The sequence below is a fragment of the Urtica dioica genome, chromosome 2 (genome assembly GCF_054948205.1).
Source record: "Urtica dioica subsp. dioica isolate 48M chromosome 2, U.dioica_male_clone48M_v1_H2, whole genome shotgun sequence".
Taxonomy (NCBI): Eukaryota; Viridiplantae; Streptophyta; class Magnoliopsida; order Rosales; family Urticaceae; genus Urtica; species Urtica dioica.
The window spans coordinates 41009809-41035914 of record NC_142757.1 but is presented as its reverse complement, the minus strand read 5'-3'; the positions used below and the strand labels follow the sequence as shown (position 1 = coordinate 41035914).

Genomic DNA, 26106 nt, shown 5'->3' with positions numbered 1-26106 from the left:
TGAGAAGAAAAATGCACTTTTATGAACCAGACCACGTGTAAAATCTACTGCGTATACAAAAGAGAACAATAACTTAATTTCTGGAGGAGAATAAGCTTTTGAATTGTGGAATTCAATGTGTGAAGAATGAGAAGCTTACGCCTTCTTTTATAGGCATGTTCTAAGGTACAAACGCTTTTTTTTAACGTTAACAACCTTCGAGACTCCTTAATACTCAACCAATCGCTATTTGAACGTTTAAAAAACGCTCACATTAGTTTTATCAATTGTTCAGGTTTAATAAAAAAAAATACTCCAAATTTATGAAGGAAAAGAAATTTACTTTTCAATCTAGAGCCGAAGCTGGGCTTGGCCTGCCCGACTTAATGGTGACGAACGTGTGTGTGAAGTGGATGAGCTTGTGTGCATTCTAATCTCTCTACAAAATTAGGTCACTCTTGATAACCTAAAGGCTTATCTAATTTTTTTCCTATATAATCGCAATAAAAACCATATATTACTTCCATATGGGACTTTTATATGCACAATCACAACATTTTTATTTTTCATTCAAAATATTTTTTTGACATTCTTTCATACATTATGAGCATCAATTTCTCACTCAACTTATTACCTTTGATTTTGACAAATAAATATTCGATCTTTAACCCCTTGTTATGAGGATTGAGAATATGCATTAAACTTTCAGGTTAAAATTAGAAGACCTCACTCAAATATTTGCAACAAATTATAAACTCAATTAATAATAAATACTCTTTATTACATATTTCCAACATGATTTAATATGATCATATTTACGTGAAATTGATATGCATATTGATCACGCTCAAATTGTGCAATTGCTAAGCGGTCGTTGGTAGCACAAGGAAAGCAGAGTCGTATCCACAAGGAGGCAAAAACTGAAAATGAAAACTAAAACCAAACGTCAAGTGGTAAAGGAAATATAAAAATGAAAAAAGATTGTTTTAGAAATTAAAAGGTTTATAAAATCAATGAGAGGAAAATACGAGGCGTCGGGTTACTCAATTGCTACGTTTACCACTTACCAATACGGTTCTACACTTATAACTCAATTACAAGTTTCACATCCCAAACAAGTAATTGGAAAATCAACGTAAAGATCAACCAATAAAACTCACGTATTAATTTAAGAACAAACTCTTTCAATTAAAACCGTAAATAAAATCTCATTGACTAAACCAAAACGATGATATATCAAAGTGATTATAGCGTAGTAAAGAATTAGTCTAACACAATAATATTTTTTTCGCAAATTTTATAGGCAAACCCTAAACTTACAATATATCTAATCGAAAAAGTTGTAATAAAAGAAAAAACCACAAAAATTGATACTCTGTAAAAATCACATAAATCAAGTATGACTAAATTCATATGAAAAATAAAAAATATATATATAATTTTATGAGAGGAGAAAAGAGTTTGATTCATAAATGAATTAAACATTAAATCACAACAAGTATAACCATAATCGGTAAGATAAACTTACACAATCAAGATCACTCTTAGCCTTACTAGAAATTTAGCCAAGAACACAACTCATGCTCACACAATTCTAGAGAAAATATGAGAGAATAAAATGATATTATTTAACTGCTTTTCGGAATAAAAAAATAAGTGTCCAAAAACAAAGTCAAAACTTCTTATTTATAGTGTTTTAGAGGCGGTAAAATAAAAGGAAACTAAAATAAAATGGAAACTAAATATTACACACATAAATAGAGATTACCAAAATTGAACGATATTATTTGATGCTGATTCTGAAGACCAGCGTTGAAGTGAAATTCTTTGGTCATCTTCGCCATGTGTCATGCACGAATTGGTTGTTTTGGAAGTCATTTACACGTGGCAATGGAGGAGTGGTTGCCTTGATGAAGTATATATCCCATAATGCACACTTGCCTTTGCCAAAGTCAGACTTGATTTCTTGGGAAAATACTTTCCATGCAAATTAATAATGATAATGGAAAGCCATGGATGTGAAGAGAATTGATGTTGAATGTGGAGAACAAATGTGCATTGAAGAATTGACTTGCGAGATACTATCTTCTTCTTCTCCATTTTTTTTTTTTTGAGAAATTCTTTTTCTCCATTTAATTCTACAAAATGAGATATATCAATTAAATATTTGTAGACTTAACAAAAATGAGTATTCTCTAATAAAATTATAATTAAGAATATCAAGAGAATATTTAAATTAGTTTGAATAAATATTAACAATTAAACACAAAAATAGTACACTTTCGTGCACTAATCACATGTTCAAGACCAAAAACCATAAGAAAAATATTGAATGGATATACTTAGCCTATTTTGATTTGTCTTGGCTGTATTTCGGCATCTGGTTCGAGCGCCCCGCGTCTCTTTTATACCTAGCTCATCAGATGTTTTGCGTCTTTTCCGTTGACTTTGCTCCGTGACTCGTTCAATCGCAACTCCCCCAATGCGTTGTTGGTGTTGTTTCTTGTGGTGTTTTTTTTTAGAGAAGATGTTAGTTTTAGCTTAATTTATATTTTATATTTAGGTTGTTTAAGTTATGATGTTTTGTCCACTTTTGTTTTGTGTTCCAAAGATGATTTAGTCATCTATAGGGTTCATAGTTCGAGTTTTTTGTTAGTCTTTTAAGGTCTCATTTTATCTTGTTAAGAGATGTAAAATGTTCGTACTATTGAGTTTCATACCCATTATCTATTGAAAGTTTTAGCAGCTTTTATTTATATATATATAAAAAGAAAAAAAAAAAAAAAGAGACCTAGGTCAAAAGGGGATCATAAGCCAAAATGAGATTCTAGGGAAAAAAGAGACTCTAAGTAAAAAAGAGACCCTCGGCCAAAATCAGATCTAAGCCAAACGGAGACCCAAAGCCAAAATGACCATTGGCAAAAACGAGGTTTTAGGCCAAAAGGAACCAATTCACTAGGTAACCTCGAGTAAAAACATAGCCAATATGAACATTGATTAATAGTAATTAACATTAACAGTTATTATTATTTATAACCTTTACAAACAAAAATTAACCAGAGTTATATATATTAAAGAAGCTTAATCAACCAACATACGATTCAAAACCTCATCATAGAACTCGAGGACGAGTTCACAGAATTACAAAAATAAAAATCACAGAATTAGTAAATAATACCAAAATTATCCAAATCTTGAATCTGATCTATTGAAAGAACGGGAACTCCAATTTAATTTCGAATTCTAATCAATTGAGAGTTTAAAATATGTAACTGTAATGTTTAATTCTAGGAATTCAACAATTCAATAGATTAAATATCAATTAGGAATTTTATTTTTAAAAATCAATCAATTTACTTAATTAGTTCTAAGTGTATATTTCGTACATAATAGGCTTCACTCGTCATGTCATCTAATTTGTTAATTTTTAACTGCTTAACTAAATATGTGCTAAAATGAAATCGACAAATTTCATGTGGATTAATTACTTATAATTTTGTAAGGAAAAAACAACTATTTCAAATTATAATCCGTGACCTGAAATAAATGCTCCGAAAACGAAGCTGGTTGGTTAATCTATATTTTTAGCTGGTTTAAATTCGGTTTGTAAGAAAAATACTTTTTCATCCACTATAATTGCTATAAAAAAAATAAAAAATTAGTTTCTATTTTTATCATAATCAACAATGAGTTTTTAACCGATTTAAAAAACAAATAATTGGCGGCTTAAGCCACGGAATGTGTAGCAATTTATTTTTAGTCAACCTTTCGTTAATTTCCTGTAAATAGTCATATTGCTTACGTGGCAGCTTATTAAATAAATTAGGTTTACATTTTGCCCTTATTTAATTCGGCAGATTGAATTAATTAGGCAGTTTTTTTTTTCAAATTTTGAATTAAATAAATAAGGCAGTTTTTTTTTTAATTTTTTTTTTAAGGAAACCGATTAGGAAAGTAGTTATAGGTACCGGTTGACCTTAGGCATTCAATTTTTATTTTTGTGGCAAAATATAATATTCAATATGCAAAATATTCCTCATTTATTGACTTTATTCTGGAAAACAATTCAAATATTACAATTACGATATTCATGATCTCGGTTGGCCGCCAAAATATTTTAGAACGTCCAAAATATTTACAGAATTTTTTCCAGTTTTTATTTACACGAATATACTGTAAATATGCTTCTTATTTACAATGAATATACTGTAAATATGTTTTGTATTTACAATGAATATACTGTAAATATGCTTCTTATTTACACGAATATACTGTAAATATGTTTTCTATGAACAAAAAAAAAAAAAAATTGTTCTTCGCGGTGACGCAGATCGCGGAGAGGAGGACGAAGTGACGCTTTGACGGCGGTGGTGACGTGGTGGTGGTCGTGATTATTAGTGGTGGCGGCGGCCTGAAGGAGGTGCTGCCTCTCGCAGAGCTTGGAGGCGGGGAGAACCATTTCACACGCACGCACGGCCAGAACCATTTATGGCTGTGAAATCAACTCTCCGGTGCTCTCTGCGTCGTTTCCCGGTGTCTCCTCTCGGTCCGGCATCCTCGGCGGCTCGTGGCTGTCCTCGTTTTCTCAGCTGGAACACGCGCGGGTGGTGCTCGGTCTCGGCCATTGATGGCGCGCAAGGAATGAAAAAGAAGATAGGAGAAGGAGATGAAGGAGACGATGACGATGAGAGAGAGGAGGGGGATGCTCGGGCTCGGCCATTGATGGCGGCCAAATCCTCTTTTCTTTTTCTTTTTTCCTGAAGAGCAGTAAATAGCGTGTGAATGGATACGGTTATAATGACTTTCCTCAATTTTCTTCATTATTAATGACCAAATATTTGAGCCGATGACATTTAATAACCGTGATCACAAAATGGGCGGGAATAACAAAGGGCAATCTTGTCCCATTTTGACTGTAAATAAATCTCAATGGCTGTTTACCATTAATTAACTAAATGTGGACTAAAAATAAATTGCTTATTTTCGGGAGACCATTTAGCTTAATTACCCTTTAAAAAATACGTAAAATTGTTTAATAACCTAAATTCCTGAGTCTAATCTACTGCTATACTACGTAGAAACAAACATATATCGCCGTAATCTAATAATGCCGTATATATGTATAAATCATTCGTAATCATCTTAATTTATTCACAGAAACAAACAATTTCTGTATCAAGTAAACACGTGTAGATTGTAGAGTGTACTGTAGTACGTCTAAAATAATTTTCTTTTCCGTAAAAAAAAAAAAAAAAAAAAAAAAACCAAATCGAAATCGAAATAAATAACTCCTATGATATGAATAAATAAAAATAAATGATCCGGACTATTGTTGTTCTTCTTGTTGTTGCTGCTGAATGTTGATGAGCTTCCGATAAGCCCCATTGGGCTTATCAACGAGGCCCAAATGGGTTCCTTGCTCAACAATCTTCCCATCCTGAACCACCGAGATCTGATCAGCGTTTTTTATGGTCGAAAGCCTGTGGGCCACCACAACGGTCGTCCGGTTCCTCGCGAGGCGGTCGAGCGCCTGCTGGACCACGCGCTCCGACTCGACGTCGAGCGCACTCGTGGCCTCGTCGAGGAGGAGGATGGCCGGGTTCTTGAGGACGGCGCGTGCGATGGCGACGCGCTGGCGCTGGCCGCCGGAGAGTTGGACGCCACGCTCGCCGACGCGCGTGGAGTAGCCTTCGGGGAGGGCGCTGATGAAGGCGTGGGCGTTGGCGAGCTTGGCGGCTTCGACGACTTCGGACTCGGACGCGCCTTCTTTGCCGTACAGAATGTTGTCGTATATCGTTGTTGCGAATAGGGCCGGTTCTTGCTGGACTAGGCCCATGTGTTTCCTAACGGATTTCAGCTTCAACTTCTTTATGTCTTTCCCTGCATCATATTTTTTTGAATAAAATACCGGATATATGTTCCTTTTGGAAAATATTACTTTTTCACCCCCTTCACATAATATGCTCAGATTTTTCCAATTGATCTTAAACGTTACGACCAAATTTCGAAAAGGACCTAGTTTAGAGCGGGCTGGAATTAATCTGATATTTCAATTTTATTTCATATATTTTAAGGCATATATCCATAATAATAATAATAATTTAAGTTAGACAAGTCAATTGATGAAATATATATTCTGATATTTTAAAGATATATATTTATATATGTTTATTTACTTATTTGAGATATTTTACGAGCAAGAGTTCTAAAGTTCACAAAAGAAAGAAGAATAAAAAAAAAAAACACTCAGATCGTTCTAGGTGGATATGATTTGATTTCTAATTAGTCATATTTAGTCGGGTCTAATCCGAATATTTCAACAGATTAAAATTATCCGGTCTAATTTTTTTTTAAAAATTTCTGATTCGGTATGATCCGGTCTCAATTTTTCAAATTTTGTTTAAATCGCTTCAAAATATATTACATCGTAAATACCACTTTTTCGTTTATTTTTTACAAAAGAAAAAATTAAACTCCCAAAATAGTACCCTTAATTACATAAATCTTTATTTTTTTATTGTATATATATATAAAAAAATAAAAATAAAAAATTTATAAGAAGTTAATGATATATATATATATATATATATATATATATATATCTATTTTTATTCACTACTACAAAAGAAAAGTTTTAGAAGCGACGCCTAGAACTCGTCGCTTATAATTAGAAGTGACTTTTTTAATTAAAAGCGATTAGTCACTTACAACCTAATCAACGAAAATTTAAGTTTTCTGTATTGAAAAAGTCAAAATTTTGAATGAGAATGACAAGTCGCTTCCACTCTCCCAACTATTTTGGCGCCTTGTTTTTTTCCGCCAATTTTTTCATTAAGAGTATTTTGAGGAGTTTATTTTTATTTTTAATTTTTTTAAATTAACGAAAAAAATGGTTTTTGAGATATAATATACTTTTAGAAAAGGTACGAGTCATTTATTTAAATTAAGTAGAGATGTAGAGAGGATATGTCGCGCATTTCGATATAGGATCATGTTGATATTTTCTTTTCAACAATAAAAAGGGGATCTTTCGATATAACTCACCGTCGATCATAACTCTGCCGGAGGTAGGATCATAGAAGCGGAGAATGAGAGATATAACAGAGCTTTTCCCGGAGCCGCTCTGGCCGACCAAGGCCATGCTCTTCCCGGAGCGAACCTTGAGATTGAATCCGTCGAAGATGAGGACGTCCGGCCGGGAAGGGTAGCTGAAGTGGACGTCCCTGAGCTCGATGGTGCCTTCCACGGCTGCCAATTCCTCGCCGGAGTCGCCGCTGACTTCGGTTCTCCGGTCAAGAATCTCGAACACCGAAGCCAACATTTGGTTTCCCTTGAGGATGTCCGGCGCCAGGGCCAGCGTCTCGCCCATCGCCAGAGCTGTCACTATCAGAACCATGAACGATTTCATCACCGACTTGAAGCTCGACAGCTCTTTCTCCATCAGAACCGAGCCGTACCTGAAACACAAGATTTTAAAAAGGCCATATACTAGCGAAAATAAGAACAGGACATGCAATCTAGCATAATTGAAAGAAAAAAAGAAGAACATGTAGTTTAATATTCTTTAACAATTTTTTTTTTTTTAAATTGAGATGTGTATAGGTAAATATTTATCTCAATGAAAATCGATTTAAGGTCAAAAGATAACTTTTATATTTGTTATTTTCCGGAAGACAGAAAAACAACTATAATTTATTAATTTTTTGTGGTTAATTCTTAACTCGTTATGATTTGATTTAATTTTATATATATTAAAAAAAAAAGATAATTGATGTCAGGTATGTATATGATTTGCTGATTTTCAAAATAGAGAGCATAGTCTAAGCTGGTTGAGTTTCAAAATCATAATTACAATACATTAGATATCTCAATTAAACAGCCAAAAATTTCAATTTTTGTGATTTAGACATGGAAGATGTGCATTATAATTTTTAGGCGAGAATTTCATTATGTGTTCATAATCATATCATCCACATGGCAAAGGGACATACCATAAGGCCAATCCGTAGGAGGAGAAGATGAAGAACTGAGAAACGCCGTAGAAAATGCCGGCGATTTGGCCGCGAGTGAAAGAGCGCTTGGAGGGCTCGACGAGCTGGCGGGCATAGAGATCGAGTACCTTCTCCTCCGCACAAAACGCAGCCACTGTCCGGATATTGCTCACCGCCTCTCCGGCCAACATGTTCGCCTTCAGATACGCCTTGCTTAGATTCCCGCCGTATCCTTGCATGAAAAGTTTCTGCATAAACAAAGACAAAAACATACCTTAAATTAGGTCTCCCTTATAACCTTTTTTTTTTAATGAATGGTGAAGTTGCACTACAAAAAAAAAAAAAAAAAAAAAAAAAAGATTTTACAAGTCCCTCGAAAAAGCAATGCTTTTGAAATAAAGTATGAAATACTTTAATTTAAATTGCCTGATGATAGAGATTCGAGAAATGAAGGTGATTGTCGTATTTCTCTAAGCGGTTGACGTCTATGCCTCATTTCAAGTTTGTTTTTAAATTCATGCTCTTTTTTAGCGTAAAATTTTATGTAAACATGGGATATCCAAACAGAAAAATATGAAAAAGGTATAGAAGTCTATCATTCTCAAAATAAGGGCAATAAATGCTATGTTTTAGGGAGCGACACGTCGTTTATACAAAAAAAAAAAAAAAAATTAACGTCCCACCCAAAAATAACAGAAAATGTTACCACTCAATAGGTGAATCTAGATATATATTCTGTGTTTTCTTATTTCATATTTTCCATTAAAAAAAATAGTTAAAAACAAATGATGACATGTTATAGTTTAATCAAGAGACGGAGAAGAAAAGGAGACAAATGATCTTACTAAACTGTTAAATAACATGAAATGAATCGTCTAAGATGAGAAAGATAAAGAAGAAGATAATACCTCGCTGATGTGGCCGCTAATGATAAGTGGGTACGTGGCGATGACCACCAGCGTTAGACGCCAGTTCAAGATGAACGATATGATGAAAGACGCGACGACGAGTCCGACGTTCTGAAGAAGAATCGTCGTCCGATCAACCACGATCGTCTTCATTAGAGTCGAGTCAGCTCCGAGCCTCGACGAGAGCATAGCGCTCGTGTTGTCGATGCTGTCGAACCACCCGATTTCGTTCCTCAACATCGCTATTAAAAAAACAAGGAGAAACTAATTAATTAGCTGTTTGTACTAATGTTTGGAAAAGAAAACTTTCTTCTTATAACAAATTACATATTTCTTTCATTTGTTTAGCAATAGTTAAAATTACCACACAAAAAAATGGTGGATATGCGGGGCACCGATTTAATTCGCGTCTTTGGAAATCTGGAGACTTTATGGTAAATTTCGAGTTTTATTTTTACAAAATGTTGAAAATAGGATTACAAGTGATATAAAATTTTTGCTAACATCATTTCCTTTTAAGTCTCTAAAATTTCGGTAAAATAAAACCAACAACTACAGTCATTTAAATCCTTGATTGAAACTTACATAATGTATAAAGCCTACATTGGTTTTATTTATTTATTTTTATATGCAAAAATCCTACATTTCATTAGCCTACAATACCCAAAAAAAAAAAAAAAACCGAAACTTACCCGAAAACATTTGCTCTCTTACGCGGAGGACCAAGCGCTCTCCCATGGTCCCAAAGCAGAGGTGCTCGATGGCGTGGACAACGACAGTGATGACCGAGCCTCCGACAAAGAGGAGAGAGATCTTCTTGACCTCGCGCTGCGTGACGTCCCATCCCATGTAGTAAGAGACGAGGGCGTGGGAGATTCCTAGGGCAAAGAGAGGCATCTGAGCTCCGGCGATGAATGCGCAGAGAGTCCCAACAACTCCGTAAACCCAATCGGGCTTGATCATCGAGTACAGCCTACTCGCTTCGACCTTCGCAGTCGGCATCCCCGTCCCGTCAAGCCCATCCGTGCCCATCCGGCCCATCGATTCCTTGTCCGAACGGAAACTAGCTCCAAAGCTAGTCGTCGTCCTCGACAATTCGCGTGAGTACTTAATGCTGCCACATTCATAGCTTGTTCATGAATTACAAAAACAAATGCTAATTTATAATCATAAACTTCCCATATAAAGTTGGTATACAAGATGATACTTGTAATTAAATGGGTCACATGTAACTATATTTACAGTTTCACATTACTATATAGCCAATTTTTCGTAAATAAATTGAGTTTTAGTTTTTAATTAAATTGGTATGATTTTGAATTGTAGTTTTTTTTTTTTAAAATAGAATAAAAATTATAAGCATGAGTTTGAGAAATGGACGATAACTTGTTGAGCAAGTTAGCTACCTCGGGGGGCGACCCAAGTTGGAGTTGGAGGAGGAAAGGCGGTGGAGAGGGGTGGCCTCTTGGAGGTGGACGAGAGAGGCGTAGACGCTGTTAGGGTTTGAGATGAGCTCATCATGGCCACCGGTTTCAACAATCTTCCCGCCCTGCACCACTGCGATAATGTCCGCGTTTCTTATGGTGGACAGGCGGTGGGCCACCACCACGGTCGTTCTGCCCACCATCACTCGGTCCAGAGCCTCTTGAACGCTCTTCTCCGACTCCGCATCCAAAGCACTCGTTGCCTCGTCCAATAAGAGGATCGTCGGGTTTTTTACTACCGCGCGCGATATCGCAATCCTTTGTTTTTGTCCACCGGATAGTTGTATTCCTCTTTCCCCAACCTAACAAGGAAAAAAAAACATGAAAATAGGTAATAATTTCACTTCTAATATCTGGAATTAAAATTTGTAATTGTTTTTATAAACAAGGGATTTTTTTTTTTTAATATATGAGCTAGAATTATGTGTGTTCCCAAAAGCCAGAATGATAAAATTCAAAATTTAGTGATATAAACTTTGACTCTTATAAAATCAATCCCTAGATTTCCTTTAAACAATTATGTTAAATAGATGAGTCACTGCTCTCGGTTGTTAAAATTATAGCTTAATTATTCAAATATTAAGGATATAGCTCAACTCATATCTATATATATATATATGTCTCACCTAATATAGTATTTAAAGCTAGAATTTTTTACTATTTTCTTAATAATTAGATACTTAAGCTAGAATTTTAACCTAAAAAATCTAAAGTAGCCATATGCCTTCTACCTTTATTTTTATAGCAGACTAAAAAACGTTTTGTAGTTTAGAAGAAAAAGAAATACCCACTATTCTTTTAAGTAACAACAAATTCAAAGAAAATAACTATTTTGTTAGTATTCTATGGAGCTTATTGGAACCCTATATATATTAGATTCTTAGTACAAGTAGTTAGCTTTAGTTAATAAAATATACTAAGATAGTTAATTTAATTTATAGGAAAGTCATTAAAATTTAGGATAAATTATATATTTCCCTCTGAACTGAACATTTCCTACTCTTTTATTTCCTTACAACCATTTACCATCAATTAATATATTAACATAAAATATACACAACGTCATACCTGAGTGTCAAACCTGTCAGGCAGGTTGTTGATGAAGGAGAGAGCCTCAGAGAGCTTGGCGGCGCGTGTAATATCCTCCATGGTGGCCGTATCTTTCCCATACATGATATTCTCCTTTATAGTGGTAGCGAACAAAGCCGGCTCTTGATTCACCAGCCCTATCTGACCCCTCATCCACTTGAGATCAAGCTCTCTCACATCCACGCCGTCGAGCATCACCGCGCCCGACCGCGGCTCGTAGAACCGCTCGATCAGCGCCACCACGGTGCTCTTCCCCGACCCCGACCCGCCCACGAGCGCCACGATCTTCCCGGCCGGGATTTCGAGCCCGAACCCCTCGAAGATCGCCACGTCGGGCCGGGACGGGTAGCTGAACGTCACGTCGCGGAATCTGATGTGGCCTTCGAGCTTCTCGAGCCTCCGCCCGGGCCCCGCGGAGGTTTGGGCCTTCGACGAGGCCGTGGAACGCTCGATCATCTCGAAGATCGGCGCCGCCGCTGCCTTCGCTCGCACGAATGATGATATGTCCAGCGCCGCTTGCCCTAGCGACCTAACCATCACCACCAAATATTGTATGATAGAGTCAGAGTTTGATGAGTTTGCTGAAGTATTTCTTTCATGAACTATTATTAGGTCTTAGACTAATTTTTTAGCAAAACAGAACTTTTATTATCTTTATTTTGTGGCATTGTAGTCAATTTCATATAAATAACAACTAATGGAAACTATCATCCCATGAATTTAAGATTTTGTTTTAATGATATACTTTATAAAATTATAAACTAGTTTCTTCTAGTTGTTTATGTATTAATTCAATAAATAAATAAAAAATTATATTGTTAGATAAAATAAAACAAATTAGTAATTTGAAGATAATTTTACTTCTTAAAGGTAATAGCTAGTATATAAGCTAAAATGTCACTTGCATAAGTAAACTTTTTATGGAAGGAAAAGAATTTGAAGAAAACAGCTTGCTAATAAATAAAACTACTAGTTTCCAATATATATACACATGTATATATATATATAACTAAATTGAAAATATCAAAACGTAATCTCTATATTGATTTTTTTTTAATAATCATATCGGGCAGCGAGTGAACTATAGGGCAATGTTTGTGACAGTTAACCCTCTATTGATCATGAACTATTCTAGTACCATACTAGGGTTTAATAATTAAGTAAGTAATTAGTTTATGAGTAGATAATGATTTTGAGAGAGAGAGAGAGTTAGGGCTAACAGGCCAGCGATGACAACGTTGAGCATGGTGGTGAAGGACTCGCCGCCATTGGCGATGTTCTTGTGCACGACAACGCTGGTGTACCACACAAGCAAAGCCCACGACAGGAAGAGCGTGCAGTGCATGAATCCCAACCCAAGACCCTTTGCCAGCCCAGCCTTTCTCCCATACCTGTACGTGTGTGCCAGTGCTGACGTGTACATCTTCACTGCCCGATCTTCCCCTGAAAACGCCTGCACTGTCCTCACATTCCCTATCACCTGCACGCGCGTCAATTATATTATTAATTACCCCCCCTTGACTTGAACATTAGTGGTCAGAATCAAAACCCAAGTTAAAGATTATTATGTCCACCTCGGTTTATTCCTTAAACATTAATATATTGGTGTAGTGACTTCTATTTAGTATTTATGTAGTCTAGCACATGAATATCTAGAATAGTGATAGTAACTAGATAAACACATATTATGGACTTAATTAACACGGCGCCTAGGCCTAAACAATGTTGAAAACAAGAATCACATTAACTGTAAATTATCCCACCTACTTATTACTGCTGGATGGCATTTACTACGCAGCAACTAAAGCGGCGAATATCAATAAATCAAAATCCTAAACTTAAATCTTTTTAAACTGCCAGTTCACAAGATACAACATGCGATATCTAACACATTACAACAATCCTATATATCCCATATATACTCAATTATCCATGACAATTGACATTGTGGTGTCCCATTTCATGTATGCCATTTAATTGTGTCACATGCTTGTGTACAGAAGGTCTACGTATGTGAGAGAGAGAGAGAGAGAGAGAGAGAGAAGGATTAATCCGTACAAACCTCTTCAGCGATCTCACCAGCTTTGACGTAAGATTTTCTAACTCTGGAAATCAGACCCGTGGCGACATAGGCATAAACACCACCGGCGAGTGCAATTAAAGGCACGATTGAGAGCGTCACCAAACTTATTTGCCAAACCCTTGCAAACCCTACAATAAATCCCACCAAGAATCTGCTCATGTAGTGCATGAAGTTCCCTACCTGCCCCACAGTAAAAATAAACTTTTAATTTGGTGTCATAACTCGAAGAGACCATAAATAGTTTTGTCCAGGAATCACAGATAATAAGGACTTTTCTAATAAACAATAACCTTTACTCGTGCCTTCTATTTTTCACAGTCTCACTCTACCCTTTTATTTTCGAAGTTAATTAATAATGCATCTCGTACTATTTTTTTTTTTTTTTGCAAAAAACATCTCATACTTATCAATATTATGACATCTGTATTCTTTTATAAAGAAATACCATATATAATATGTACGTAAATTAATAGATAAAAAAATAATTAACATTTCAAAATAATTATAAAAAAGTATTAGAACATTGTATTTATATATATATAGTGGGTAAGTATATTTTATTCTACATGCACAGTCAATTCACTATAACTACAATTACTATTAAACTCTTAATAAAATATATAATAGGATATTAGTTTAGTTATTGTGATTAAAAAAAATTGTGATTATAGATGGTAACCCTCCCCAAGTGGCTTTATAAAACACAAAATGAAATGCAAAAACAAGTGCCTACTTAATTCATGCTAGAGGCCAAAGTCAATAAATAACGGAGAGGTCTTCATTGGTGGTACTATTTAGGACTACAATTTTTCTTTTTCTCTTTTCCCAACCTAATGCATGAAGCAATTAAGTTTAGGTAATTTTCCCAGCTGGCAAAACTCCCTATAAATATAATTAATTAAAGCCAACACACTCACCTGACAGGCACTCTCAACGGCCGAACCGTCTCATAAATGCAAACTTTAAACTCTTTCGCATTTACTTCCAAATCAGATTTCAACCATGCGAAAAGTTTACACAATACAAGGCTTTTGTAGACAATCCCTTCAACTACCCCAAAACGACCATAACTCTCACCCCTAAATAATGGTATATATATTGTAATTGTAAGTATACTTCTTCAACTATTTTATTTATAATATTTTTAGTTAATAAAAGCTCTCTCAACCACTAGCTTCTGTGTATCTTGAATTATAGCCCTTCTTTTTAATGAATATTAAAACTAGTATGATGAAAATTTCATTTGATAAAAAAGAGAAATAAATTGTTCACACATGCTTTGTCTTTATTTATCTTATTTTTAAAAAGAAAACAATATGTAAAATTCAGCCTTTTCGGCTAAGATCTAGTTGTGTGTGTGCGTGTTTTTTTTTTTTCCCCATCCAAGCTAAGATTTCTAGTTAGTCAACATCACTAACACTTTCGGTTGAGTATATATCTATTCAGCAAGAAGTTAAAAAAAACAAAAGAAAACTGATAAACACATAATTAGATTAAGGATATAGTTAATTAATTAATTACCTTCTCAGAAAGAGCGTCTTGGACGACAATAATATCACTGGTAATGGCAGAGATAACCTCTCCAGTGGAAGCTTCAGTGTCAAAGAGACTAATGTCTTGACTTAACATTGCCTTCAAATATGCCATTCTCATTTTAGCAGCTTGCCTTTCACCAGTATGCATCCAACAAGCCACCTCTATATTTTTTTTTCCGTTTAAGATAGTAATTCGAAATTAGGTCATAATCGAATATACAACACTGATTGGTTATTGGTAATTTTGACTTGCGCTTGATGAGATTATAGGAGATAAATATGTAGCCCATACCTGTCCATGAAGAAAATAATATAGCTATACTTAGATATACAAAATCCAGCGAGTACTGCACAAAAACAAACAAAATCAATTAATATCACATTTGGACAAATGTACCTGCCATCGGACATTCCACGTACACTTGAACGTGATTTGATTAAATTATATCCATTATTATATCTCCTTTTTCCTTTCTACACAAAAATCAAACTCATAGCAATACTAATAATAATGATCACTTCACAATTTTAATCCCTTATTATATATCATAGTAAAATATATGATTTAATTAGCAAAGTAATTGATGATAAAGAAATTATCATAAACTCTACAAGGAATAATAATGATCACTTCACAATTTTAATCCCCCTTTTTACTATTACTTATCATATATCATAGTAAAATATATGATTTAATTAGCAAAGTAATTGATGATAAAGAAATTATCATAAACTCTACAAGGAAGTCTAAACTGTCAAGTTATAATCATTTTTCTTTTTTCGTTAAAAAAGTATTGACAATTATTAATGATTACTTAATTTAAAATGCAATATATGAAATTTTTTAGTAGTTTTCTCATCTAATACCTTGGCAACTTTGTGAGAAGCCGCTTTAGGGAAGAGATAGGCCATTCCTATAATGTTGATGAGCTTTCCGAAGAAGATGAAGAAAATAGGCACCGAAGCACCGTGAACAATAGCTCCGATCGATCCAATCGTCATCAAAACGTAGTCATAGAAGTCAGCGAATTTGAACAGCTTTATCAGCGGCACATTTGTTGGCGTCTTCTTACTATTATTTCCTTCATTTTTTTCTTGATCTTTCATGTTGGTTTTGCCGGAAGACAAGCCCGGCGAGGCCATAACCACTTAGCTCTGTGTGTGTGTGTGTATGTGTGTATGTGTGTGTGTGTAAGTGTGTGTGTGTGTGTGTGAGAGAGAGAGAGATAGAGAGAGAGAGAGAGGGAGAGAGAGAGAGGGAGGGAGAGAGAGAGAGAGGGGTGTGGCAAAAATAGGTGTAGAGATGTACATGGGTTCTTAAGAAAGCTGTGTGTGTATATATGATGTGGATCAATAACTTTGGAGAGGTTGAGAGTTAGGTGTTGTTCGAAAATAAATTAAATTATCCAAAGAGTTATGGGGATAATTAATGCCGCTTAGATTTACATTATATGGGGTTTACCGTTCAATTTTAACAAATAAGCAACTAAAAACAATTAAGTAATATTATGGACTTTTCATATATTCATTGTAAATGCGCTGGAAAATTGAACAACATATTTCAAATTAATTTAAGGGGAGAAATTAAAATTATGCCTAAAATTGAAAAAACATGTGCATCTTTAACCTTAAGACTTCAAAATATTTTCTCTCAATTGTTTTCTCTCTCCCAGAAATCACAATATATAAGTTTTGTTTTCAACTCCATCATTCAAATTTTACACAAGTTCTGACTGAAATTTTATTGCATTTTGAGAAAACCATTTTGAGCTACTCCGTAAACTTTTATCTTAATTGTCTATTTTATTACACATTTTATCTTAATATGCACAAAGAAACCAGAGAACAAATTGGTAATAAAAAAAATAAAAATAAAAACACCACAGAAGATCACAAACTTCTAACTCAATATAAAAATTATTTACCAAAAAAATCAAACTACCCACAATTATTCCTCTATCCACAATTCGATTTTGTGCATCCGTAAAGCACAAAAAACACGCCCTTCATTCTAATCAACCAAATCTAAACCTGGAGATGCCGCAGCAGCCTCGGCTATAGTGAAAACCACTTCCAGCCTTTACCTTCCATTTCCCGTCGCAATTTTGACACAACCTAGCTCCACTCTCGTATTGTAAAAGACCAACCCTGTCAATCTCTAAGTGTATTTATCATTCACGCATGCTTCTCAACAAATCCATTATTAGAGAACCTTAGTTCTAACTCAATTAGGACCTAAACACACAAAATTAAGAAGGAAATCAAACTATCCACAAAATCGAACAACAATTCACGAATCCATTACCTCAAATCATAAAAACTAAATTAAGCCCTAATTTTCTTTTTAGAAATTTGAAAAGAGGAATAAAAGAAATTTTGAGATTTTCATTACATCAAAATGAATCAGAGCGTCGTTGAACTCCAACGAGTTGTAGTGAATCTCGACATTTCCTCTTCATTTTCTCTTTCTTAGATTCATGCCGAAACCCTAAAATGACGAAATAAACCCAATTACAAAGCCTAAGAAAATGGAACGCTCAAATTCGAAAAAGAGGAATGAGACGACTCAATTCCTCTCTCTCTCTTGACCATTCTCTCTCTCGAATTCTCTCTCGTCCTGTTTCTTGTGCAAGGATTCACGCCGAAGACCTCAGGATAGAGACGGTGAGAGAAGGTAGTGTAAGAGAAGAGAGGGGCATAGAGAAAGAGGGTGAAAGAAGAGAGAGGTGGTGAAGAGAGATTGGCGAAGGGCGGAGAAGAGATGGTGACAGAAGAAAGGGGCGGAGAAAGAGAGGGACGAAGAGAGAGAGAGAGAGAGAGAGAGAGAGAGAGAGAGAGAGAGAGAGATAGAGAGAGTTTCAAATATGCTACGCACACCTCGGTGGGGTTATAGTCCGCCGCGGTGGAAACAAAGCAAAATTACAAATAGTCTAACATAATGAATATTGGGATCTCCCGCCGACGGAAATATGTTTTCAAGGACCTAGTTGCGGCAGGAAAAGACTCTCGTTGACGCATGGATCATTCTCATTGCAGCCTGATCTCAAATAGTAGGGTTACTCTTATTTTTTACCACATTGATTGTACGACACTTACTTGTGTTGTCAACGTGACTAGCCACATCGTAGTTTATTCTCGTCGCGATTTCGGTTATAAAAGCTTGAATTACAGTTAATAATTGTCGTGCAATTTGAAATTTTATACGACAATTCATTAAGTGTCGTGCAAGATATAAATTTTGATTTTACCCCACACAAAGAAAAACTGTCGTGCAAGGTGAAATAAAAAGACCTCCGCGCTGTGGCGAGCTCAATTTTTGCCGCGGCTCTGGGGTTTGCACGACAGTTTTTTTAGAACTGTCGTGCAAACGGTGATGTTTAAACCCACATTTGTAGTAGTGATATATCTTTCTTTTTATGGAAGTATGCACAAAATGAGTAAACACCTATACTCAGTGTTAGATTCAGTCCGACCTAAGTTCGTGTTATATCTAAGATTGTATCAATGAGGGTTTTACTCATTTTTGTAATGAAAAGTTTCGTGCAAGTCTTAAAAAAAACTTTGCTTTTTTAGAAATGATGTAGTTTTAAGCAATTTATTACTTTGAAAAAATTAATTAAAATATCAAAAAAATAATTAAAACTAATAGTCACACACTTTTTAAGTTTTAACTATTTCACTAAATATAGAAGGAAAAAAAATTAGCTACTTTGCAAACCATCAATTGAAATTGACGAGTTAGCTATTAGTCTTTTTTTTAAAGAGGGTCTATCAAGAAAAATTTAGGGAGCTTATTATGTAACTCCATTATAAAATTTAAAACTAAAAGGTTATACTGGATGTTGATGTCGTTTCTGATCTTCAACAATTACTTAGTCGATGTGGGACTATCCTTGATACACCCCCTCACGCGCACATGCACACATTGGCACAGGCACTGGAAGCGTGAAGTATAGGCCCGATCAGGTAACCCACAACCGAGAATGGGCCCTGCTCTAATATCATCTTAAAGGTGTGGGGTTCCATCTAAAATCAAACTTGGTAATTAGAGGAGTAACCCACAAGCCTTATAAAGAGCCCGAGATCGTAATACCCAGTCGATGTTGGACTATATAAAGTGTGCAAAGTGTTTGATTCGATTTTGATTTAAATGTGGATCACATAAAGACTTCGTATAAAAAAACGAATACTAATTATACGATAATAAATACATGAATAACATGAAGAAATAATTGGCCTTATTTACTATTCGATCTCTCGTTCAAATAATAACACAAATGACGAGCTCGGAAAAATGCAAATATAGAGAGAAAGGGTATTCGATAATAAAAGTTTACCTCTAAATTCTCTCTGAAAGAAGGAATTTATGTTGTGACGAGATGCGAAATCCACGAGATACGTGCTGACGATTTCGTCCTTCGTTGCCTCAACTACTGCCACATCGCCTTCTCGTTTGAATGAGCTTGGAAGAAATCGTCAACTCTCCGAGTTTATAGACGAGATTATTTCACCTACGTTGATTCCGACTTCGTCAGGATTCGTTATGGAGGTGACCTGAGCTCGTCGAATCGTTTGAATGGGCCCAAATGATTTTTTTTATTTTACTCGGTAATAATTAAATAAATTTGATAATTAAATATCGAAAATTATTTATTTATTTTATTTTCCATTAAATGAGCCCTTTCGATATTGAGTTGGGAGGCCCAATATCTAATTTGCATTTGGACCGAACTCTAACGGATTAGGGATGGCAACGGGTACGGGTAAAGCCGGGTAAACCTATTCCGTTACCCGTACCCGCTATAATTTTGTACCCGTTACCCGGACCCGTTTACCCGGATTTTGAGACGGGCCGGGTAACGGGATACCCGCCGGGTAAGCGGGTTAAAAATATTAGACCTGTTACCCGTTTACCCGGTTTAAAAAAAGGGTAGCGGGTCGGGTAGACCCGCTTACCCGTTTATAAAATAAAAATCCATCAACAATATAAAGTTTAAAAATAATAAAATTTAGGTGAAAAATATCAAAGTGCTACTACAATATAAAAAACATTAAAATTCAAAATAAATAAATAAAAAATACAAAAGAAATCTTCATTGCAAATTGATCATCTTCATTGTAAATTTGGTCATCTTCATTGCAACATATAAAAATTTATTATCTTTTTAAATATTTAAAAGTTAACAGGTCGGGTCCCGGGTAACCGGGTACGGGATGATTATTCCGTTACCCGTATCCGGACCCGTTAAAACCGTAACGGGTATTACCCGTTTACCCAAAAAGAACGGGTATTACCCGACCCGAATAAATCGGGTAACGGGCCGGAACGCGGGTAACGGGTCAAATTGTCATCCCTATAACGGATGCTGGATATTTGAAATTGTTTCCAATTATATAAGCAGATTGAGTGTTTTTTTTTTTAATCCATGTTAGGCATTACCTCTATATAGATCCATATTTGTGTAATCGTTGTCAACTAAATAATCAGTGATGACAGACATAGCACAACTTCATGCAAACTCGCCGTCCTAATTAAGGGTCATAAAAACTCATTTATGATTTAAGTCGCAAAACTTAGACAAAATGACACAACCGAATTAACAACATAGAAAGACGACAATGATATACCATCAGATTTCTCTATAAATTATATCAAAAGTGACGGTCTTTAGCATTAGGTAGTGGAACTTTAATTAATCATAATTCATTTTCTTTAACTAAAATGGAGATGAAAAAAATCTAAAACTATAGGTTATAGTAATTTGAAATTTGTTTCAAACTTAAGAATTTCATTTTGTCATACATTTCAGATTTTTTTTTTTAATTTATAGCCATTCTATTTATGTGGCACATTATTTATACCATTTTTACCCTTATTAATTAGCTAATATAATTTATTTATCGAAATTTAACATCTAACTTATTATTCAAAATCCCTAATTATTATGATCTTAGTTCTCTCTCTCTCTCTCTCTCTCTCTCTCTCTCTCTCTCTCTCTCTCTCTCTCTCTCTCTCTCTCTCTCTCTTTCGTCACATTTTTTAGTCATGGACAAAGGTCAAAAACATTAAATTGCAGTTAATAGTCATTAATAACTGTTAATAGGTTTCTGTTTAAACTAATAGTCGGTAATAGCTGTTAATAGGTTTCTACCAGAAACCTATTAAAACATGTATTTTCGACAATTAGCTGCGATGATGGTGTTTTTTTACCTCCGTTGTGGCTAAAAATGTAACGAATAGATGGAGAGAGAGAGAGAGAGAGAGAGAGAGAGAGAGAGTATTTAGGTATAGATAATTATTTTTATTTAATTTATTTTGGCAAAAATTGAGGGGAAAAATAAGGGTAATTATGTCTTATTGCATCAGGAATTGGCTAGTTACAAAAGATTACTAAAACGTTGGCTATTTCTAAATTGTAAATTTTAAAAAAGCTAGTAAGCTAGAGCCTCCTAATAAAATCCCACGTAGAGCATGAATGAATAAATATAAAAATAACATTAAGTTTCCTTAAAAATAAATTTCTTTATGTTAAATACTATTATTTTTACTAACTAAGTTATATATTTCATTATTAATTTACAATCTATTGGTATACGATTATACGCAAGTATAATTTGCATAAATTTTTAGTTTGGAAAACTTGTAAATTATGTAAAATTTTGAATTAATTTTGGTTTTTCAAATATTACCTACTATATTTATTTTCAACTGCGTAAGACATTTGTATAAAACATATATATATATATATATATATATATACTACCATATATTTATACTTCAAATATTTGTTTTGCGACGAGGAACTGATTTTTAGGAGCATGTATCAAATGGAGATTGAAAATGACATAGTACGTGAGCCTCCGACTCCTTAGTACTATTACCATCTCAATTATTTCTATATCTAAATCATGTCCACATACACTAGGACAATGATCAGGATATCGCATCCAAAAGTCAAATCGGATGCGACTTTTGATGTAACAAAATCGCATCAAATAGTCCGCAACAAATGATTATGGATGCGACAAGTCGCATCCAAAAGTCTGGACTTTTGGATTCGACTATTTGGATGCGACATGTCGAATCAATTTGCGCATCCAAACGTATTTCAATTGACGGGAGTTTATACATTTGGATGCGACTAGTCGCATCCAAAGTCAACCCGCCATAATGCGGGAACGTATTGGATGTGACTAGTCGAATCCAAAAGTTTTTCTCGCGTTGTGGCGGGCAGAGTATTGGATACGACTAGTCGCATCCAATTTAAGTTTTATTTTTAAAAAAATAAAATAAAATTAATATTTACTAAATACATAATATTCAAAATAAAAATTCGAATTAGAAAATAAATTTCTTTTATAACGTAATAGAAAATATTATACACGTTCGATAACAATAAAGTGTAACATAAAATATTAAATATTATACACGTTCGATAACAATAAAACTATTTCTTGCGCGCTTGGTACCAATAATTATTGCCACTCTAAATATTATTTACAATAATTAACAACTTTACAATTGTTAATGTCTTTTTTGCTTTGTTAATAACATCTTGTGGCTATTTACTTAAAATTAACCAAAGCTCGGCTATATGATAAAACTTGAGTTTTGATATGACAACATGTTTTTTTAAGGGTAAACTAGCAACGTAGCCATTTTGAAACATGGTTTTTGGAATCTAGCCAACGTTTGGTAAATTTTGCAATCTAGCCATTTACTGAAATTTACGGATATAAAATACCCAATTTACCATTTTTCTTATACTTACTTGATCAAAACACTAGCCCACGTTTGACCGGTTTGAATTGTATACAGTCAATTAATTTCATATTTTTTTTGCAATTTAATTGGATATTTAGCTAATTTAATAGGAGATTCGGTGATGTAATTAAAAGAGAATGCACAAAAAATTTACCATAATTAACAGAAATTAACAAATCAGCGGAGATTAAAATTTACAAATATTTACACTGTATTTGCTTACACGGCTATAATTTCAGCAATTTAATTTCATCTTTTTTAATTCATAATATGAGATTCGGTGATGTAATTAAAAGGGAAAGAAAATATTTATTTGCTTGAATAAGTCAAACAAGATAATAAATACACGTAATTATGATAAAATCTCATTCAAAATTAGAAAATAAATTTGGAAAATAAAAATACCGTATTAAATGCGTATTAAAGGAAATGAAAGAAATCGGCTCTACCTGCACATATGTAAATTTACCATAATTAACAGAAGTTAACAAAGCAACGGAGATTAACAAAAATTTACAAACATTTACACTGTATTTGCTTACACGGTTATAATGTTCATTAAAGAAAAAAAACGCTCAATAACCAACTTTGCCAAGTATATAATTTTTTTTAAAATTCGAAATATAAACCGAATATAACAAATTCGGCTACAAAACCAAGTTTCAAAACGTGGGCTAGTATTTTTGAAACCAAACCAAGGCTAATATAGTAAATACCATCTTACATAAATATGACATCATCAAATTTGGCTAGATTCGAAAATTAAACGAAACGTTGGCTAGATTACAATTGCAACGTTTGATGTGGCTTAGATCGACTAATTTTTCTTTTTTTAACAAATGAACGGGTTATATAATTAGCTAAAAAAGGGAGACATTACTTATGTATGAATCAGTGTGTTTTTATAAAACGGTTTTGACTATTGGGGTTCACCCTTCCCTAATTAATTGATCAACCAAATAATCGCTTTTATTGCCACAATGATCACAATCAATGTATAACACATTTTTATTCTTTAAATAACATATTATTTCGAATTTAAAGCAACAATTTTTTTCCTTTATTCTGTTTAACTTATTTTACTCAAATATATCAATGACAATTTAGACAAAATATATTATTTTAAATGGGCTCATTGGCTATTTCTTTGAAACTATACAAACTATGACTACTTTATAATAGCCAAAACATAAAAAAACTACTTTGTTTACTTGCCCTAAATAAATATATAATCATACCCTTTTGAATTAATCCAAAATAAAATAAGTTATCTCGCCTATAAAAAAATTACCCTACCTCTTTAATTTTACAAAAAATTAAGAAAACAGCCAACTTAAACATTTGACATTCCTAAATAGCCAACGTTTGATAAATCTTAGGTAAATAGTCACTTTCAGACGTAAATCTGAAGTAAATAGACAACGTATTTCCTAATTTTCTGTATCCAAACCTCGGATATTTTCAGACACTTTCTCTGAGCACTAAAACCCGCCTTCAATGTACCAACATAAAAATATAATAAATTGTTCGCATATTATGTAAATACAACGATAAATATACAATATTATGAATTTTCAAAAAATTTGCTAAATAATTTTGTAGCTGTTCACTAACCTATTAACTAAAAATATTTGAACAAGTTGCTAAAATATCTAAATTGAAAAGGTAAAAAAAATGTTTGCTGGGTAAACTAAGTTAATCATTAAACAAATACCTAAAAACTCTAACCTAATCCTAAGAATATATAAAACCTAAACCAACATAATATAGTAAACACCAAAATGAATAATAATAGAAATAATGAATGTTATAGGAATAGAAAAAACGATGAGTATGATTAGAGATGGTCATGCGGACGATTCGGATAGGGTAGAAATAATGAATGTTATAGGAATAGAAAAAACGATGAGTATGATTAGAGATGGTCATGCGTACGATTCGGATAGGGTCCTCCAAAATTGAACCCTATCCAAAAATGAAAAAAAAAATATTACATCACCTATACCCATTTTTATTATACTTATGAATCTAGATAAACCCTAAAATACGAGTAAGGTCTTGTGGGTACGTAGATATACAAGACTCTAACTTCTAAGTATATTTTTGCATTTAAGTTTAATTATGCTTCCTTCAATATATTGATCTCCATATTCCGAGTCTCTTTTATATTATCAATATTTTGATCTCGTCAGGGAAGTCATACTTTAATTACCGTTAAGAAACACTCAAGAATGCAAAGTTCAACCAAAGCCAAACTCTTATCGTTTCTAGAGATCGATAAAGTTATAATTGGTTAGAGAACATTTTCTGGGACAACATAATTAAACTCCAATTGCCTGTTAAAATTCTAATCCATAATAATCAAATGCTTTATTAAAAATAGTATTTACAAGGTTTAAATAGTCTTCCATAATTAGAAAGTCTATTTCCATAACTAAAACTCTTGATGGCTGAATACGTAACAAACTCCGCCGTTAGGATCATTTCATTTATACAGCTTTTTGCAAGTAAACTAAAATTCTGCCAAGAATATTGGGATCATTTCCTTGTATTTGCAATTTCTCTTACGATTCTCGCTAAGTTAAGAATATTGGGAGGGAACATGAGGATCGGAATAGAGATGCTTGAAAATAGGGAAAGTTTTATATAAAAGAAAAGTAACTCGAAAGAATAGTGAGTATAGAATTTTTTTCTTTCCCCAAATAACAAAGAAAATAACCACGATGTAAATGTGAATTATTAAAATAATACACTCTCTATTTAAAATTACGAAAACTAGAATTTATAGTCTGAATTAATTCCAGAAATACTAGAAAAGTTGACAAATTTGCAATACATGCAATGAGTTCCATTTAGCCGGCCCGTCACTCTCATATATAGTTTCTTTTAAATATTGCAATAATTTGTTTTAGAAAAGCCAAACAATGTTGAGTTATTTTCCTTCTTTTTTTTTCTTCGCTCTATTTAATTTCCTATCTTCATTTAACGTATAATTCCAATTTTTCAACGAAATTTATGTGACTGAGTTTAAATGTATATTGACTATTTAACTTTCCATTCGTTCAGAATCAAATTATTGATACTTTCAAACTTTACTATCATTTATTTATGGATGAGCTAATCATATAACCTACTTAGGTCTCTAATATTCAAATTTTAGTCTAATTATCAAATAATTTAATTTAATTTACTAGGCGGTTCATTTTATATACTTAAATAAATTGACAATTACAAACATGAATCTCCCAAAAAAGAAGTTCAATCGAGACTAA

General features: G+C 33.7%; 1 protein-coding gene across 1 annotated transcript; it reads right to left on the bottom strand.

Annotated features, from left to right (window-relative positions):
- Positions 1 to 5100: 5100 nt before the first annotated feature.
- Positions 5101 to 16296, bottom strand: LOC149404768 (ABC transporter B family member 2-like). The gene is made up of 12 exons (XM_089605392.1): positions 15937 to 16296; positions 15362 to 15416; positions 15056 to 15231; positions 13514 to 13714; positions 12672 to 12931; positions 11431 to 11980; positions 10285 to 10664; positions 9571 to 9992; positions 8879 to 9120; positions 7971 to 8218; positions 7024 to 7436; positions 5101 to 5859 (listed from the first exon to the last, which is right to left on the bottom strand). Exons 1-12 carry the CDS (start codon positions 16210 to 16212, stop codon positions 5306 to 5308), a joined length of 3777 nt encoding a protein of 1258 aa, XP_089461518.1. The 5' UTR covers positions 16213 to 16296; the 3' UTR covers positions 5101 to 5305.
- Positions 16297 to 26106: the final 9810 nt, after the last annotated feature.

Coding starts and splice junctions, on each gene's coding strand:
- LOC149404768 (XM_089605392.1), bottom strand. CDS start 16,212: ATGGCCTCGCCGGGCTTGTCTTCCGGCAAAACCAACATGAAAGATCAA. Junction 12,932..13,513: donor CTGGTGAGATCGCTGAAGAG/GTTTGTACGGAT, acceptor ACGCGCGTGCAG/GTGATAGGGAATGTGAGGAC. Junction 9,993..10,284: donor AACTTGGGTCGCCCCCCGAG/GTAGCTAACTTG, acceptor TGAATGTGGCAG/CATTAAGTACTCACGCGAAT.